General features: G+C 39.3%; 1 protein-coding gene across 1 annotated transcript in view; it reads left to right on the top strand.

Annotated features, from left to right (window-relative positions):
* LOC111147295 (dedicator of cytokinesis protein 4-like) overlaps window positions 1-18,912 on the top strand; it is a gene marked incomplete at its 5' end in the record, with an annotated part of 117,611 nt that overhangs the window by 21,885 nt on the left and 76,814 nt on the right. The window contains 4 exons of the mRNA XM_022503251.1: window positions 1,548-1,642; window positions 12,393-12,468; window positions 14,231-14,331; window positions 14,772-14,830. Coding sequence (XP_022358959.1) covers window positions 1,548-1,642; window positions 12,393-12,468; window positions 14,231-14,331; window positions 14,772-14,830 — 331 coding nt within the window. The remainder of the gene's footprint in view (window positions 1-1,547; window positions 1,643-12,392; window positions 12,469-14,230; window positions 14,332-14,771; window positions 14,831-18,912) is intronic.

Raw genomic sequence — 18,912 nt, 5'->3', positions numbered from 1 at the left:
GGGAAATTGGAAGGGGAGGTGAACCATGAGAGACTATGGACTCTGAAAAACAAGCTGAGGGTTTTGAAGGGGCGGGGCGTGGGAGGTTGGGGGAACCAGGTGGTGGGTATTGGAGAGGGATAAATTTGGGAAACTCTGTGTGGTGATTCTGCCTACATGACAAAGATCTCTCTGGCCATGTAAAGCCAAATGACCCAGAGGGCGTATTTCCACACGGCACATAGTACATATCAACGTATATGTGTTGATGCCTAAGAAGCCAAAATAAATTCGTGTCAAAATATTTATGGATTTGATCAAAGCTGTTTGAGTATCTTTTAAAAAACCACATGCACACGCACACACATACGCACGCACACACACACACACGCATACATGCACACATGCACATACACATGCACACACACAGAGCTACCACGTATTTCTTATATTTTCAGATTCTATCTTCTGATGATATGAATGACAGCCATAATCTTGTATTCAGGCAGCTTACATGTTTAACATAATGTGTTGTTGGGTTTCATAAATAAAACTCTCATGTGTTGGTTGTTTTTTTTTTTTTTTAAGATTAAGGAACACCATACTGTTGCCTTCCATCAGATTGGTAGAGAGATATATTCCTAGCACTGCTTAAGGTTATCAGCAAATCTTTATGTTTTCTAGTTAATAAATCGAAATACAAGCTAGACCGAGCCAATCTCTTTCTGATTGGGCATGCTTTATGTCGTTCAGTACATGTAGAATGGGGCCTCCTTGAGTCCTCGTTAAGTATAGTATGCTACAGCGTTTGAGGTGCTGTCAGTTGAAATGTATTGAAAAGAGGTATTTCTGTATCTTGCAGTAGCTTCTTGTCAAGAGTGTTTCCAGGTGATCAGTTGAAAGAGAACATCTCAGTAAATCCCATTGCCCTCTGGCATGACACCTCTGTGAAGAATTCCTTGACACCATCATAGCTACTAAGCACTCAGCACTGGGCTCAGCATAGCACACATCCTTCTTTGAGTGTCTTCTACATAGCACGCTCAGATGCTGTAAGCCTGCATTGATGCTGTATCCTCAGAATGCCCTCGAAGAAACATGGGTGTTCACCTAAAATGCTTTTTAATGAACAGAACTTCATAATTTTGACACCCACCTAAAAGGAAGAACTGTTGATTGTTCTCTCCATACGAAAAGTTCTGATGTAGAGGACGCTATAATAGTAGAAAGAATATATCTGTCTGCTAATCTTCAACTATCAGTTCCTCTTTATTTATAAAATCTAAATGTTTAGAGCTTGTGAAGAGGAACGAAAGCTCATCTCCACTGTGTATGAGAAAGAAAAGGAAAAGAGAACATTTGGGAAGGGTAGCAAGCTAGTTGGGTGGTGAGAAGGGGAAGGGTGATGATTCCTTCTCCCGGTGAATTAGGGAAGCATGACTTCCTTCTCTGTAGTTGCCTTGGAAATGGCAACAACGGTGTTGTGTGTGTGTGTGTGTGTGTGTATGTGTGTGTGTGTGGACAGTTACAATAACTCAATAAAATGGTCTGTTTCCTCCCTATCCAAGGATTTCCTGCTACAGATATTTACTGTGTTCCGAATATTGATACGCCCAGAGATGTTTCCAAAGGACTGGACTGTTATGCGCTTGGTGGCTAACAAGTAAGACTTTTAAGTTGATGATAACTGCAGCTTGTTATATGGAGGAGAGGAGGTACAAATGATTTTTCTAGTTTGCTCTCAAGTTGGAAAGTTTAAGTCCTGGGATTCTTTTTCTTTGTCTCTGAATTAACTTCTCCCATTCGAAAAATATATATATTACTATTTGTTTTAAACAGGTGAAACATTAACATAGTTCAGAAATCAAACAATACAAGAAGAGTGTACATTGAAAAATCCTCCTCCCACCTATTTTATTTATCCCTTATCCCCAGCCTATAGTTACCACTTTTATTACCTTCTTACATGACCTTCTGGTGTTCCTTTATAGAGAGGCTGGCAGGTAGCTTAATATATACACTATTTTGCATGTTGCTCTTTTGCTTAAAAATCCTGGCAGTCTTGCCACATTAATACATAGAAAGCCCCTCATTCATTTATGTTCCTTTTTTTCTTTTATAGGCATATAATGTTCTGTTGAATTGGTGTACCATCATTTATTTAACCAGCCTTGTTGCTGGACACTTGGGAATTTTCTAATCTTTCTTAATTCATTTTAACTCAGCAGGATACATTAAGCATCTACCATGTGCTCAGCACTAGGAGTAAGATATGATCCCCAAGTTGGACACATGAAGATTGAAGTTCCTTTTATACAGCCAAGAAATATGGCCAGTAGAGAGCCGAAAATAATGCTGTCAGCAAAATTTAGAACTAGAGAAGACATTCGGGGAGATATTGACATAAAATTGAATCTCTGAAGGTTAGCAAAATTAGCTTGTATTAGGCATATCCAGGGGGGAAAAAAAAGATCAGAGTCAGTACTTGAAGGAGTAGGAGCCAAGAAAGGAGATTAGGCAGCAGCCTGAATGTCAGGAACCTTCCAGGAGAGTGTCATGGTGGAATCTGGTCTCACGCTTCCTGTCTCTGTCATCTCAGCATACAGAATGAAGGTGAAGTTCTTTAGGAAACTGGCCGATGTTTACTTCCACACTCATAATGTACCGTTTCATAAACATTCTTTCCTTCAAGTCTACATTTGCCTGCTTCTCCTTCCTCCTCTTGTCCAGCCCCAAACATCCTCATAGTCAAGATAAAGGTTGAATTCTCCAGGTATCTATCTGTAGACCAAAGATACCATATGTCCTCCCCAGATGCCAGGTATGATGGTGGTAAGAGCCCCAGGAATGTAGGGTTGGATTTTGATAAGACGCGCCTAATATGGCTTCTGCCGCGGTATACATTTATAGATGTGGAGGTGTTAAAACGAAGTGTTAAAAACTTGTGAAGTAACAAATAGTATAATATGGCATATTATATTTTACATAAGTACAGAAGCAGCTTTTCCATGTTCAGGACTAATTGAAACTCTCGAAATAGCTCTCTTTAGAATTTAGCATATTTAGTTGGATATCTATGAGTAGAATCAAGTATCTTTTCATCTGGATATCCGGCTGCCATAGGTTTAAAGGGAGCTATTGGTCGTGAGTCTGGCCTTATTACCAAAGATCTAACATTCTAGGTACGTGCAGAGGGCTCTGAAGTGGTCCAGGGAGCCAGTTGGGAAGAGGTCCAGGCTGCTGACATCACCATCACACAACATCATCATGTGGTCATTTTGCCTGCCCTGCATGCAGAGGGATGTTTTGACTTGAATTAGAATATTCAATGGCAAAAATTCAAACCAAAAATAAATTTGACATTTTGTTCCTTATACACACAGGCTCTGCTCGAGCTTCCTGAAAACCGTGACCACAATGTGCCTTTTTTAAAATTAAACACTGTCTCTTTCTCTCTCTTTCTACCTACCTAAAAATCTCTACTCCATTTATGAAGATTCGTGGTCACACAAATGGGTTACAGACTTAGAAGAATAGATTCTGATTTTGAGTAAATACATGATGTTCAAGATCTTTATCTACAGCGTTAACCAAACAGGAGCATGGGTTAGTTTAGGTTGAGCTCTGTGTAATACGTCTAAACAGAAGATGCTCCCATCTTCTGGTCCAAGAAAAAGACCATCAGCCTTTGCTAAATGCAGTAACATCATGCTCTTGCCACTCAAGTCGATGCTGATAAGAAATGGGCACTGTTTTTCCACTGGTGATGTCAAGTCTGACCCAATTTGGAGAGAGGACTCCAGGGTCTGGTAGAGAACACCTGCCAAGTTGGAACAGACACTGTTCTGTGCTGCTCTGCTTCCCACTCTTCTCCCCATGCAAACACCCTGGCCATTTCCCATTCAAATTATGAAACCATGTAAGATTTTTCTTGCCTTATGAATGCAGTATTTTCTAGAATATCCTAGAAATCCATAAAAAATATTAGCTACTAGTGTACTGGTAAAAAGGTAAATTTCTGAAAGGTGTTAAAGATATTTGAAATATGTTAAAGAGCAGGGGCGCCTAGGTAGCTCAGTTGGTTGAACATCCAACTCTTGACTTTGCTCAGGTTGTGGTCTTGGGATCAAGCCCTGCTTTGGCTCTGCTCAGCAGGGAGTCTCCTTCTCTCTCTCCCTCCCCCTCTCCCCCCCCCTCCCCCCCCCCCCCCCCCCCCGCGCGCGCGCGTGCGCGCGCGCACACACACACACACACACACACACACACACACACTTGGGTGCACTCTCGCCCACTCTCTTTCTCTCAAATAAATAAATAAAATCTTTTTTTAAAATGTTAGCATACATTGAAAAGAAAACATTATCATTTGCTAAACTGTAGAAGCAAGTTGCGGGGCTAGATCCACATCTCTGAAGCTTACCACCTTTCTTCCATGGTGCTTTCTTAGACAAACATTTGATCAGGGCCCCTCAAAGAGGCATTTTTACCCAAACTCCCACTTTTACTGCCCACTTTGTACTTAATACATGTCAAACTGATAGTAACTAGCTGAAAAGTCACCACTGCCCTACCCTTAAGTGCAACTGAATAGCTCATCCCTCAAAATATGTATTCTTTGATGTGTTGGTCCTTTCTTCCCATTTGAAGTAGGTTAAAAGCCTTTAATTTTCATCTGTAAACTATGTTGTCCCAAGTCCTGTAGCTTGCCTGCTTTATGTGAAGTCCTACCAAAAGCTGTGACCAGACACTTGACGATTAGTATGGTTTATGTTTATTTCCACCTGAATGTCCAATATTGGGCAACACGGTAAGTCTGTCCAGCCTAACTTGCTCAAGGATGAGACATGTGTCTCTCTTGCTTGTGTGCAAAGCTATGTTATGCCCACTGTTAAGTTCTTGGTAGATGTTTCTGATGAGAACAACTGCTCAATTTGAGAAAGAAGGAACATAAGGGAGATGAAAATTAAGTACCAAAAATACAGGACACTTTGAGACAAGCTTCTCTCCACCCCCTTCCCATACACATTGCAAAATATAGTACAAAAATAAAGTCACAGCTTTATACATTTTCAAAGAGATAAATCTTATAACAGACTTGCTTACTGAGGAAGGTAAAATCTTTTGGCCTTACAGTTGAAAGTTCAGGCCCTTATTTTCTTTATCTTGTGTGCATGTTGGTTTCAAATATAGCATACATTTTCTTTTGTGCTTTTTCTCACCAAACACTGAATTATGTAATTGACTATTACCTTCAACTAATTTAGCTTTCAAATGAGAGGAGTGTAGCAAATAGGTAATTTATGGATCCAAAGATTCTTAGGGAAGGTCGTTCATTTATTTACTGACCCATCGATTCAGCAAATATTTTTGCAGTGTCTAAAATATAAAATAAATGCTGTAAAGATAGAGCATAGTTCTTTGAAGATGTTTATGAAAGAAAATTTGTTCTGAACTGGGATTGGAAGCCTCTTTCATTAGGAAATAAAACTTGAGCTGAACGCCAAAAGAGGAGTTAACAGGCAGACAGCAAAGGAAGAATGTTCTTATCAGCAGGAATAGCTTATACAAGGGCCCTGTCGTCAGAGTAAATATAGCACATTCAAGGAACTGAAAGACTGTTAGTGTGGCTGGAACATGAGGCAAGAAGGAACCTGTAACGATGAGGTTAGAAGAAGGAAGACGGGGCCCAAATATTAGGGAGTAGAGAAGCATTAAAAGAAACCAAGAAGAGGGCACTTGGTTAAGCATCTGCCTTTGGCTCAGGTCGTGATCCCAGGGTCCTGGCTTTGAGCATCACATGGGGAATCCCTGCTCAGTGGAGAGTCTGCTTCTCCCTCTCCTGCACCCCGCCCCAACTTGTGTGTGTGCTCTCTCTCTCTCTCTCTGAAATAAGTTTTTTGTGGGGGTTTTGTTTGTCTGTTTGTTTTTTAGAAAAGAGGGAGAGAAAAAAAAAAAAAAAGAAAAGAGGGAGAGAAACCAAGAAGGACCAGTTAGGAACTTAATACAGCAATCCAGCTAAGATGTTAATGGCTTGAACAGGTGGATTACAGTGAATGTAGTAAGATGGATATTGAAGATCAAGGTAACATAACTTGCAGATGACTGGATGTGGATGGCAGAGAAAAAAAATGGAAGATTTGCCTTTAGAATTTTGGCCTTAACAGAAGGATGAATGGTGGTGCCATTCACTTGGGTGGGGAGATACCAGAGGAGAAGCTTTGGGGGTGGGGCAGGTGAAGAATCTTGGGTAAAACAGGAGTTTGGAATGCTCCTAGATTATCTTAGTGGAAACAGAAGAGGAAGCTAAATCTGCTTACATGGAGCTGAGAGGGAAAGGTTAGGGCTAGAGATGTGCCTTAGAGGGTCACCAGCCTATAGATGATATTTGAAGCCATGGCACTGAATGAGAGCACCCGGAAGAGAGCAGATTAAAAAGAAAAAAGTACTTAGGACGGGGCTGTAGAGCATGCTGCCATTTTAACGGTCAAGACATGGAGAAGCATCTAGCCAAAGAGACTGAAAAGGAGCAGACCATGATTTAAGATGACACCCAGCAGAGTATCATGTCCTGCGAAGAAGGTATTTCATGAGGGAAGGAGTATCAAGAGCTGCTGGAGGTTGGAGATGATGAAGACTGACAGTTGCCCCCGGATCTGGCAGTGTAGTGGAGATATGGATGACCATGACATGGGCTCTTCCAGGGCGCTGATGGAGGAGGAAGCCTTCTTAGAGTGAATTCAAGAACAGCTAGGAACTGAGAAAGTGAAAACAGCTCTTTAGAAGTTTTGCTGTGGAAAGGAGCAGAGAAATGGGGATCTGGAAGGAGTTGAGGGACGAGGACTCTTTTTAAGATATGGAATAACATAGTATTTTGGCTTACAAATAGGAATGGCTCAGCAAAGACAGAAGTACTAATGCTACTGAAGAAAACAGGAATAAGTAAAGGAACAAGTTGGGTGGGGGAAGGGAGTGGGGTTGGGACAAGTGCAGGATTGCAGTGTGCCTGTTGAGAACTGCCTGTTCCCTGTGCATGAGCAGCTTGCACTGCAAAAGCAACCAAGCACATCGGCATGCACTTCAGTTTAGCTGGCATTGCTTTTTGCAGTAAAACTTTCTCAATGAAAGAAGTGCCACACTTAGAGTAGCTCTGATCTTATGCACACAAAGAAAGCTTGGTCTTAGCTAGGAGCGTTGGCCCAGGAACAGGAGGGAAGACAGAATATGCGATGAAAAGTTGGGAGGTTGAGCAGCTAATCTGCTGAGTACCCATCAACACCGCTAACCCCTCTTTTTTGCTGTAGCTGGTGGTGTTTTTCTATTAGGGTAATAATCCTTGAACAAGTTTACTGTCTAGGGAGAGATAAGTTACCAATTTTTACCCAGACTATCCATTACTCAGATGAATGTGCCAAACTTAAATAGCGACAGCTAATATTTACAAGAACCTCCCGCGTACTCCATGTCCTGGTGAGTTGTGAGGAGCTGGTAGGAAGAATGAATCCAGGAATGAAAGGCTTCCTCAAGATCTGAGCCTGATGGGCTAAAACTGAGCCCGTTGACACATGAGTGGCTTTCTGCTGGTACTGCTCATTGGAGAAGGTCAAGGGAGTTTTTAAAATCCCTAAATCTCTCTGTTTCAGTCTTTTCTTGTTCTTCCTCACCCACGCGGCATGCTTCCTTGACTAAAAGCACAATCACTCCATTTCCTGCTTCCATTTTGGCTTACGCTGTGCCCTCCTCTTGGAGTGCCTTCAGTCCGTTCTTCAAAATAGCTTTTAAAAAGGCATAAAATGTTTTACCAGCTTCTCATTTTAGAATTACCTAGTACGCAAATAAGTACAACAAAGTGTAGGTTTGGATATAGTGGTGAGGCTACAGTCATTCAGTAAAACTGACTGTGGGCTAGGTGCTTGGTGAAGCTGTGGTTAACAAGGCCAGATCCCCCAAAGTCACTGCTCTCCAGGTTCCAACCTTTGGCTGTCTTCTCCTCCATCTGTGACACAGTCCCCAGAATGAGACAGGGTGATCACATGCATTAGAATCGTCCCATTCGGGGTGCCTGGGTGGCTCAGTGGGTTAAAGCCTCTGCCTTCAGTTCAGGTCATAATCCCGGGGTGCTGGGATCAAGCCCCGAATTGGTCTCTCTGCTCAGCAGGGAGCCTGCTTCCCCCCCAATTCCCTCTCTCCCTGCCTACTTGTAATCTCTCTCTGTCAAATAAATAAAGAAACAAAAAAAATCTTAAAAAAAAAAAAAAAAAAAAAAAGAATCATCTCATTGGGCCGCCTCTGGAGCTCACCAGGCCATTGGCGGTGGTAAGGCCCTAAAGTCTTAGAAATCCTCCAGGTGATTTTGTCAATCACTCTAAAGCTTGCGGACTGCTAGCTTAGATCAGTTCCCTGAATGACCTTCAAGGACTTGCCATTGCCCCCAGTGTCTTTGTGTTGATTTCTCCTACCCCTATTCATCCACCAGGTTGTAGGGAAGTTGTTGTTCTCCATGATTAGAATTCCATAGGTTTTCAATGTGTAAACATTAGTCTTGTTGAAACCCAGTTTCTCCACAAGCTGCTTCTCCGAGTCCAGGTATAATCTGTGGAGGTGGCCTTTTGCTTAAGCATGTTATCAGGTCCAGGTAGTTTACCACAGACAAATTAAAGTAGATGAGATTTCAATAGCAGGGAGATATCCTTGCTTCAGAACTTTCTAAAGGCCAGAATGAGGTGGCAGCTGAAATCTTGAAGCAAAAACTTTGATTTCCTGTGCACCAGTTCCTCTTTCATGTGTAAATTTTGTGGTGCTATGCCCATAGATGAAGGTTGTTGGAAGTCATCCTTGTGCCCACACTTCTGTGGCAGCCATCAGTCATTTGACCATTTGTAGTAACAGATTGCAAAGCTTTCTTGGCTATGGAAGTGGAGTGTTGAGATTTGAGATGTCCTTATATTCAGAAACTAAGTCATGAGTAAAAGAATAAAACCAAAGGAGCCACATGGTTTTGGAAAAACTGGAACACATAAAGAAAGATTCCTAAACACCCCAGGTATTGACCACAATGAAGGAACAATAATGTACAAATGCCTTTAGCTGGCCTGGAGACCTATGTGCCCGGATCCTGACTCAGTGCTGAGTTACTGTACAAAGCTCTGGGAGCTGCCTCCGTGACTTGGCTGAATGTTATAAGCATAAATGCAAAGCATTTGAAGTAGACTCACTTTAGGTCCTTCTAGTTCTGAGAAGTCTTGTTTTTGGGGGTCTTACCTCTCAACATATCAAACATATTAAATAGACCCACACACCACATTTTACTGAAGAGAGAAAGTGAAAAGCAATTTTTACATTTTGCTTTTTAAATTATTGGCCTATGAGTGAGTCATTTAACTCGATTTGCTTGTGATTTCTCAGCATTTCTGTATGTTTAGGAATTCCTGTGAAGTTATAAAAGGTAACCTATCCTTTTTTTTTTTTTTTAATATAATAGACGTTGCCTAAATATGAAACTGGACAAGCAATGAAATAAGTAATGTTGTATTCTGTGGACATGTAATGAACTTAATTTTAGTTGTTATTTTGCAGTTTTAATTTTTGGTCCCATAACATTTTTTCAGGTCTTTGCATTTTCCAAAGCTCCTCCAAAGATCATGGGTCCTATGCCCTGTACCTCTTGGTGCCTAAGGATGACACCACCTTGGTGAAAGGACGAGGTGTTCAATCTAGAACAAGGACTGCATTCCCCATTTAAGAACTACCAAATATAATGACTGGCATAGAATTCTAGAAGCCAGGAGAATGTGAAGCAGAGTTTGTTGGAATGTTTTTCTGGCTTAGGCCTCCGGAGAGCCTTGCTCTTCAAAGGGTGGACCAAGGATGACCAGCAAGAGCATGCCCTGGAGCTTGTTAGAAATGGCAGGGTCTCAGGCCCCACCTTAGCCTACTGAGGCAGAAGCTGAATTTTAACTAGATCATCGGGTACCCACTAAAGTCTGAGAAGCACTGCTTTGTCTAGAGAAGGGGTTCTCGGTTCTGGGTGTACCTGAGAATCACCTGGGAGTCCTGACACTCCTGCTGTCCAGGCTGTACCCCAGTCCATTCATTAGCATCTCTGGGAGTATCTCTCTGTATTTTAAAGGCTCCTGGGTGATTCCAGAGAGCCCCTAGTTTAAGACTCTCTGGGTGACAATAAGGCCACAGAGGCTCCATATTTTTTTACCATCGAGCACAGTTCAGGAAGCTGTGGATGTTGTTTGTGTGTTTGGGACCCAACATATAAATAACAAATGGGTCATCTTTGCTGTGGACTAACCTCTTACTTGGAAGGTTGAATGTGTTGGCTGCTTTTCAAGACATTAGGCCCAATAGTCTAAATCCCAGATATGTCCTGTTTCACTACCACTGGGTGCTCATCTAGTTATGGTTATGGGCCTGCTACGGTTATGGCCAGAAAGTGGTCTTTTTATGTGATACTCAGGCATAGTGGGACTGTGTGTATTTCTCTATTGAATACCAAAGCAGAACATTTGTGCTTAGAACCCTGTGTTAAGGATGAACTACTTCCTCCTTGCTAGCATTCCATTATCTGATAATTAAGCTTTAGTTTCATAATGTAAGTTTTAGAGAAACTACTTTGGGAATTTTAATGATTTCTTCAGTTATCATCATTGATTTTGCTAGTGGCTATGGAAAATTGGCACTTTATACTGTTACTTGCAGGTGATTTATCTCTTTAATAGGATATTCACTGATGATGTCTCCTGTTTGGGGTGGGAGCTGGAGATACCACAGGACTTTTCATTTTCATGGGCTTTGCTTATACTTAACTTTCACAGTAAGATTCTTTGAAAGATGTAATTGACATATATAAAATGTATGTGCTTCCTCATGGTAGAGCAGATGGCTGAGGAATGGTGGTTTTTCTTCTCCTTCCCTTTCTTTACCTTGAGCTATTCTCATTCAGTCATCCAACCACTTAGTCTCATTAATATTCCCCTATCCCAGGAAAAGGCTATCATAGTGAATTTTCCAGCAGATATCGATAATGAACCTTTATGTCTTTCAAAGACTGTAAATATTCTTCTAATTAGTAAATATCCCTCTAGTCCAGGTTTTACCAATAAGATAATCAAGGTGTGAAGTCGGTGGGGTGTTTTGTTTTATTGGCAGTCATGTGCTGAGAACTAAAGTCTCACAAACACTCCCCTGGGCATGCGTCTCAGCAGAGGCCGAGGAGGTTTTCAGGATCAACCATATATATACCATTAGTATATAATATTTTGGAGAATGACCTGTGTTGTTTCAGTGTAATGCTGTATGTAATATTAAATGAACCAGTTCGATATGCATTCAGTTTTGAGTGTTGATTCATCTTTCCCTAATTTCTCCAGCCCTGAGATGCCCCATTCTCTGAATGACCTTACCACCCACTAGCAGTTTCACACAGCTTAGTGCTGGATTATAGACAATTTCACATTCTGTAATGGTTTCTTTCGTGGCATTCTGTCACCAGGAGAGAGGGAGTCTGCCTTCCATAGCTCTTGCCTGCCCCATAATACCTTAAACGGGGGAGAACAGAGAGAAGATCTCTCATAAATTCTCAATATAGTCTATCATTTCATCCATTTCATCTTTGGGCTCCAGTTTCTTGTTCTGTATTTTTTCTAAGTGTGGCTTTCTTCCATGTTAATCAAATGTGGAATATTAAATTTGGACTAATCATTTTGCTTTGTTCATAAGTTAATAAAAGCATTATAAAACATCAGGAGATTGATCTATTTCTGCCCGAGTCATATGAACTCATAGATCTGGGTATCATTTTACAAAGAACCCAACTTCAGTGATAGATTTTTTTTTTTTTTTTTTTTTTGGCCTGGTGTTCCTTTTTCCTGTTTCAAATGCAAGTCATCTAAGATTGTTTCACGTTGGGGACACCTGGCTGGCTCAGTCTGTAGAGCATGTGACTCATGATCTGGAGGTAATGAGTTCAAGCCCCATGTTGAATATGGAGATTACTTTAAAGTAAATTTTAAAAAGTTAGCACGTGGTATTCAAGTAATATTGTTCCACATGCTTCCTGAAGGTTTTCTTTTCTTTTCCTTTTTTTAAAAGTATTTATTTATTTATTTATTTATTGGGGGGTGGGGTGGGGAGGGGAGCAGAAAAGCAGAGGGAGAAGGAGAGGGAAAGAATCCCAAGCTGACTTCACACTGAGCATGGAGCCTGACACGGGGCTTGATCTCAGGACCCTGAGATCATGACCTGAGCTGAAACCAAGAGTTGGATGCTTAACTGACTGAGCTACGCAGGTGCCCCTGAAGGTTTTCTCCTTCTACCTTAATTGTTTTTTATTCTTATCTAATAAATAATTTTCACTAATTCAAAGTTTCCAATTTAAAACATTCTCTCTTTTTTTTTGTCACTAGTGTTATTATTACAACAGTTCTGTACCTGTCTGATGCACTTCGTAAGAACTTCTTAAATGAAAACTTTGATTATAAAGTAAGTATCCATTTGGATGACTCTCCTGCCTGAGCTGAGATCTTTCACCTTGTACTTGAGGAAATCACCTAACATATTTTCTTTCTCTTAATAATAGGAAGACATATTTATTCCACCTACCCCAAATTAATCTTGGGCTATATTACCTTTCATGATGAATATTAGAAGTTTTCATTATATTCGTGAACAAGATAGGGCTATAATCATGCTTACCAACCTAGTGGAAATCATAGTGCTTAAGCGGACATAGTTTCTTGTTGTTACTATAAATTTTCATTCTTCTTTCTTGTACGGTCCTCGTGTGACAAAGGGAACTTAGAATATATGTTTTTAAGACTTTTTTAAAGTAGAGTTTATATGAAGAAAATGTTTACAAAGTAAATGCTTCAGTTCCTTTACTTCTCCACCATCACATTTTTTTTAGAATGAATTAATGAAAAGAAACAAAATAAAAGATTGGTAAAATTCTTTAAGGCAGAACTATCGGTACATCTATAATATAATTTGATACGCTTAATAATTCTTAATATACTATTATTTAAATGGAAGATGATAAATGGTAAACAAGGATGGGCAATGCCTATTTTGGCTTCCCTTCTTAATGATGTTTTCAGGTTTTGGCATCTGTATTTCCTATTCTTTTTAAATAACATTTTTCATATTCAACATTGAATAAACTGTCCCTATTGGATAACTAGAAAATACCAAAAAAAGCACAAATCAGTGAAAACCAATGGAATTTAAAGTTTGTATACTATGTCTTTATATCATCCCATACAATAATAAATATATGAAAATTTCATGATTACAACTCTGCTTTTTAATATTTAGTTGTTTCTGCTATTTTATTCTTAGAAATTACTCTATGTGCCTTACAATGTAAGATTTGGCATATATCCTTAATTATTTTTTGGATATATTTATAAGTGGAACAAAGAGTTAAGGGTTATGCCAATTATATTTGATTTCCTATATGTCTACCAACCTAAAATTATTGACTAAAATTCATATTTCAGTTTAGTTTAGTTTGTGAAGTATCTGTTCTTGACTTTTTTCATTATTTTGCTCATTCTTATATTTTTTGCTTATAGAGCTCTTTATAAATAAAAGATATTAATTCTTTATGCTGTTTCTCCTTATTATTTCCAATTTTACTTGGTGTCCGTGAAGTAGTTTCCTTCCATTATGTCATATGTTTTTGGTTAAGTTTATTTCTGGGAATTTTATTCTGATCTCTTTCTGGTGCTGTTTTTGGTATAAGAAACCTTAAACTCAAAAGATTTGTCTGGGCAGGGAATTTTTACATACTGTCTGAATTTAAAGCAATTAGCATACCCAGAGAAGTGTATGCCTTTTTTTTTTTTAATTCTCCATTAAAAGGACTTCCAAAAATGAATTCTCACAGGAATAAAATAACCCAACTTATACCTCACACATATTATAAGAGAAACAAAGGATTTAATATACACCAGGGACCTTAAGAAACCTGGGGTATGGCCCGGAAGCAGTATAGAAATAGGTAGTATTTATTTGCTTTCCCTCTTTGTTACAGCAAATTTCAAGCATATGTAAAAGCAGAGAGAATAGTGTGATGAACTCTCGTGTACCCGTATCCAGATTAAACTATTATCCACATGGGGCCAACCTTACTTCAACTCTACCTCCATCCACTTACCACTTTTGAAGCAAATCCAGGATATGTCACTTAATCTGTAAATATTTTTGTAAACTATAGCATTTAAATGTTTTGTTCTTGTTTTAGATTTGGGATTCTTACTTTTACCTTGCCGTCATTTTTATCAACCAGTTGTGTCTTCAGTTAGAGATGTTCACACCTTCCAAAAAGAAGAAGGTGTTAGAAAAGTAAGTACCAATGTATAATTGGGTGGGGAATATGAGGCAAATCAAATGTTGTGCCTTTAAGAGGGCATTTGGTTTAAATGATTCATAAATCAGATATCCGTAACTGGAAATGACAGTGGAGAGGCAATGAGCAAGAGGACAAGCAGTCTTTTCTGGAAATTTTGAACTTACTTATACTTTTTTTGGGGTGAGGGAGCTCCATCTTTCAGAAATCAGTGTATTATAGTAGCAAATTAATAAGAGGACAAATCTATTTCATTAAAGGATTTGTATAAGGATTTGCATTAGAAGCATCAAGACATCTACATTAAATATCTTTAATTACAAACATAGTGTCTTTTAATTCAGAAGAGACAAAAATACTTCTCTGTCCCAAAGAGACACAAATACTTCTTTGTTTTGAAGACTTTGTATCAGGTTTGCTTTCTGTTTTATTTCAGGTATGGTGACATGCGCGTCACAATGGGTTGTGAAATTTTCAGCATGTGGCAAAACCTAGGTAAGTAACGGAAAGAGAAGCCACCTCCATTGTGCAGTTTGTCACCGTACTTTTAAGTGTGTAAATGAAGAAGGACAACTTATAAGTGACAGTGTTTAAATCAGTAAAATCATCCTTAGAAAGTAATTGATATTTTGGCATTGAATATGGTTATAACTAACTTTTTAAAATTGGTATCTGTCTGAAAATCATCTTACCTTTGTGTTTTATTATTAATGAATGATAAATTTTATTATCTAGCGTTGCTCCAATAATACACACATGTTTAGTAATGAGCTAACCTTTCAGAATTTGGGATTGTAACAACTCAAAATTTCTAGAACTCTGAGCTGAGTCTATGAATCGTAACAGATTTAGAATTAAATTTATGAAATACTGACTTGCGCACCAGTACTCTTAAAAACACCATGGACCTATATCATAAAGAGTATAGACAAAGGATTTTAAAGCCTCTGCAGTGGCTAAGAAACTATTAGATTCAATTTGGTTAATCCGACACAGCAGAGAGCGTACTGCTCCGGCAAATTGATGACCCAGACCTGGCTGCATGGAGAAGAATAATATTTGGAAAACAGATTGTTTTACAATCGCATTGGCATAGGGTTTCTTTCTAGAGATTCCAACTTATTTAATTTCGTATGCTAACTATGCAAGTTTATAGCATTCATTTACTATTACTGCATGGTAAACTTCTTATGATTCATTAAAGTGATGGGCCTATTTGAATTGAATATGTAATGATCTAAAAGTATCTTTCCTCTTGGACTCATCCAAGTACAACTTGGAAATGGCAGGATTTGTTTTCTGTAAATGAAAATAGAACCATTAGCGTTTTACTTCCATTTATTTACAGAGTGATTTTTGACCAATATATGCATAGCAATATTCATAGCAATTTGAGGAAGCCTTGTTATATAAAACTGAGCCCAGTGTTCGGTACTTGCTGGTAATTTCAGAAAATAAAAGTGAGTTGGCACCTTGAAAGCAACCTCCTGCTGTCTAAGGCCGGCCAGAAGTCCACGATGTATCTTTAGAGTCAGCCCAAAAAGAGCAGGAATTTGTCTTATTTGAAGAGTACTCCTTTCAGTCTTTAGGTTTTGTTCATTCTCTGTGTTGTTTTTCAAAGCCCTGTAGTGTCCATACTGCATTTGGCATTAATTTAACAAGATGTTATTATGCCAGTACTCTTTAGAACATTGGTTCTCATATAAGCCGGCAGCAACGGCACCTGGGAGCTTGTGAGGAAGGGAAATCATCTGGCTCCGCCCCAGAGCTGTTGATTCTACTGAAACAAAATCACGGAGAGAGTGGGACGCAGCTGAGTTTTCACAGGTTCTCCAGGTGGTTTTGGCTAAAGATTGAAAAGCACTGCTTTAGATACTCTCCCCTTTCTCTGTTCTCCCAGCCCTAGAGGCTAGCTCTAGCTCAGTTATGGCAGTCTGTTAGAAGGCTCCTTAGGGGCGCCTGGGTGGCTCAGTGGGTTAAAGCCTCTGCCTTCAGCTCAGGTCATGGTCTCAGGGTCCTGGGATTGAGCCCCTCATAGCATCGGGCTCTCTGCTTGGCAGGGAGCCTGCCCCTGCCTCTCTGCCTACTTGTGATAAATAAATAAAATCTTAAAAAAAAAAAAAAAATATATATATATATATATATAGAGAGAGAGAGAGAGAGAGAGAAAGGCTCCTTAGACTCAACTATGGATTCCCAGCAGGACCTAGTTCAAATACAGGGTGGGTGTAAATTTTCACTTCATTCCTTGGTTTTCGGGTTATTTCCCTAGAGTTGTGTCCTGACTTTTCTGAGACTTCCAAAACACAAGGTGAATTTTAAAGGTCACTGCTATTGTGCAACAACTAGAATGGGGAAATATTCAGAAATGTTGAAGCCTCTCTTCCAACATACATATATTCTTACAAAATGGTAAGAAAAATTAAGTATTCAGAGTACTGTTTTAACACCCCTTTTAGACCTTAAATCAGCTTAGAAATATGAAAATCTATTTGCTATAATTTGGTTTACCTATAAATATGTCCTGTTGAGTATTTGGAATGCTAAAGAAGAATTTATTCAGATAATTACAGATATCCATTTCTTAATGGAACAGGATAATACATTTATTAGTTCGTGAGGCACTGGCTCTGTGCACATTATTTGGAGAGATACAAGAAAAAATAGACCATACCTGCACAGAGCTTAGTGTTTAAATCTCCTATTTTAAACTTTTTGTCCGATTTCTGTGGAACAAGAAAATCTTGATAAAAATGAATTGTCGGTTTTAGTAAAGCAAGGAAGCTTTATGACTTAAGTAGTCAAGAGCCTCCATGGTTTTTAGTTTGATACAAAAAACACTAACTTTTAGAAAATAAATTGCAAAGAGGAAATAATACTCAGATTACTGAATACATTTTTTGCCACTTGAAAATACCCAGTTAGTCTAATACACAAACACAAACAGAAATTTTACAGAACAGTATTTTTAAATCAGATTTTGGTCATCAGTACTTACCTAGAAGTGTGGAAACTCTTGCATTCTTCAAGTCGAAACAGAGTTGGTTTTTCCCTTCTGTTGAGAACAAGGAATAAAGGGTACATGTAATTGACTCTGCTTTTAAGCACAGAGCTGTACGATTTTCAAATCTTACCATGAATGATCTTATCTTGATTTACTATTGAGCAATGGATCATGGAGTAATTATAGGACTGCCATACTCTGTTCACAGTGACTGCACCGTTTTACATTCCCATTAACAGTTCATAAGGGTTCCAGTCTCCACGTCCTTGCCAACACTTGTTCTTTTCTCTCTCTCTCTTTTTTTTTGAGAGAGAGAGAGTATGCACACACGTGTGTGAGTGGGGTGGGGGTGGGGTGGGGGTGGGGCGGGGTGGAGCAGAAGGAGAGGGAGAAGGAGAATCTTAAGCGGGCTCCGCACCCAGCACGGAGCCTGATGTAGGGCTCAGTCCCACAGTCCTGAGATCATGACCGGGGCTGAAATCAAGAGTCAAATGCTTAACTGACTGAGCCACCCAGGCATCCCACTTTTTCTTTCTTTCTTTCTTTCTTTCTTTCTTCTTCTTCTTCTTCTTTTTTTTTTTTTTTTTTGACAGTAGCCATCCTAACAGGTGTCAGGTGACATTTCCTTGTGGTTTTGATAAAATAATTTACTTTTGAAGAGTAAAGACCAAGTAGTGAAAAGTAAATACCTTTTCTTAAATGTGTAGTATTTTCATTTCCAAGCAGAAGGACTAAAAATGCCCTGTCAAGAGAAGGGGGAGGGCATACAAATTTCATACATTAGTATGATGCTTACAAAATAGTCTACAAAGGAAGAGGCTAGTCTTGACTACTGTGTCCCAGCCACGGCATTCATTGTGCTTCAAGGTTAAGATTTTTCTTGCTATTTTTAGTGGAACCAACATTCTTACTAAATATAAAGTGGGCCCTTTTTTCCACATTTGCAAACACAGCGTCTTGTAACTGCCGTAAAAAAATCAATACTTCCCTAACAGGCTGTTCTGTGCCCATAAATATAAAACTCCAACAGCCCAAGTAGCAGATGCCCTAAATGCTTCAAAACAAGACCATGTGGCTGACAATTAGGGATGGGGGAAAGTATACTAAATCTTCGGTTTAAAAAGAAATCATTTAAGTAAAGTTTATTTTGCTGTTGTCATACATAGCTCCCAATTTTGCTTTGCTGATCAGGGAGGAATTAAATTTTACATGGCGAGATCCTGTTCAGGTTTACACAGGTTCTGTGTTGCCAAACTGTGTTTTCAGCAAATAAGGCTATCTTCATGCTTTCCTGTACAGTGATTTAAAAGTAGGTGTGGCCTGTCTACTGTCAGTAGAAAATTGGGCTGTAAAATGTAGTAAATGGACTTTGTCTGGATTATGATGGAAAGAAACCAACTGTAAATAACATGTTTTAGGACAATCAGGGAAATTTTTTTTTAAGATTTTGTTTATTTATTTGACATAGAGATCACAAGTAGGCAGAGAGGCAGACAGAGAGAGGGGAAAACAGGCTCCCCACTGAGCAGAGAGCCCAATGCGGGGCTCAATCCCAGGACCCTGAGATCATGAC

Source organism: Enhydra lutris, unplaced genomic scaffold, assembly GCF_002288905.1.
Source record: "Enhydra lutris kenyoni isolate GAN:26980312 unplaced genomic scaffold, ASM228890v2 scaffoldscaffold16, whole genome shotgun sequence".
Lineage (NCBI taxonomy): Eukaryota > Metazoa > Chordata > Mammalia > Carnivora > Mustelidae > Enhydra > Enhydra lutris.
This window is presented reverse-complemented; position numbering and strand designations above follow the sequence as displayed.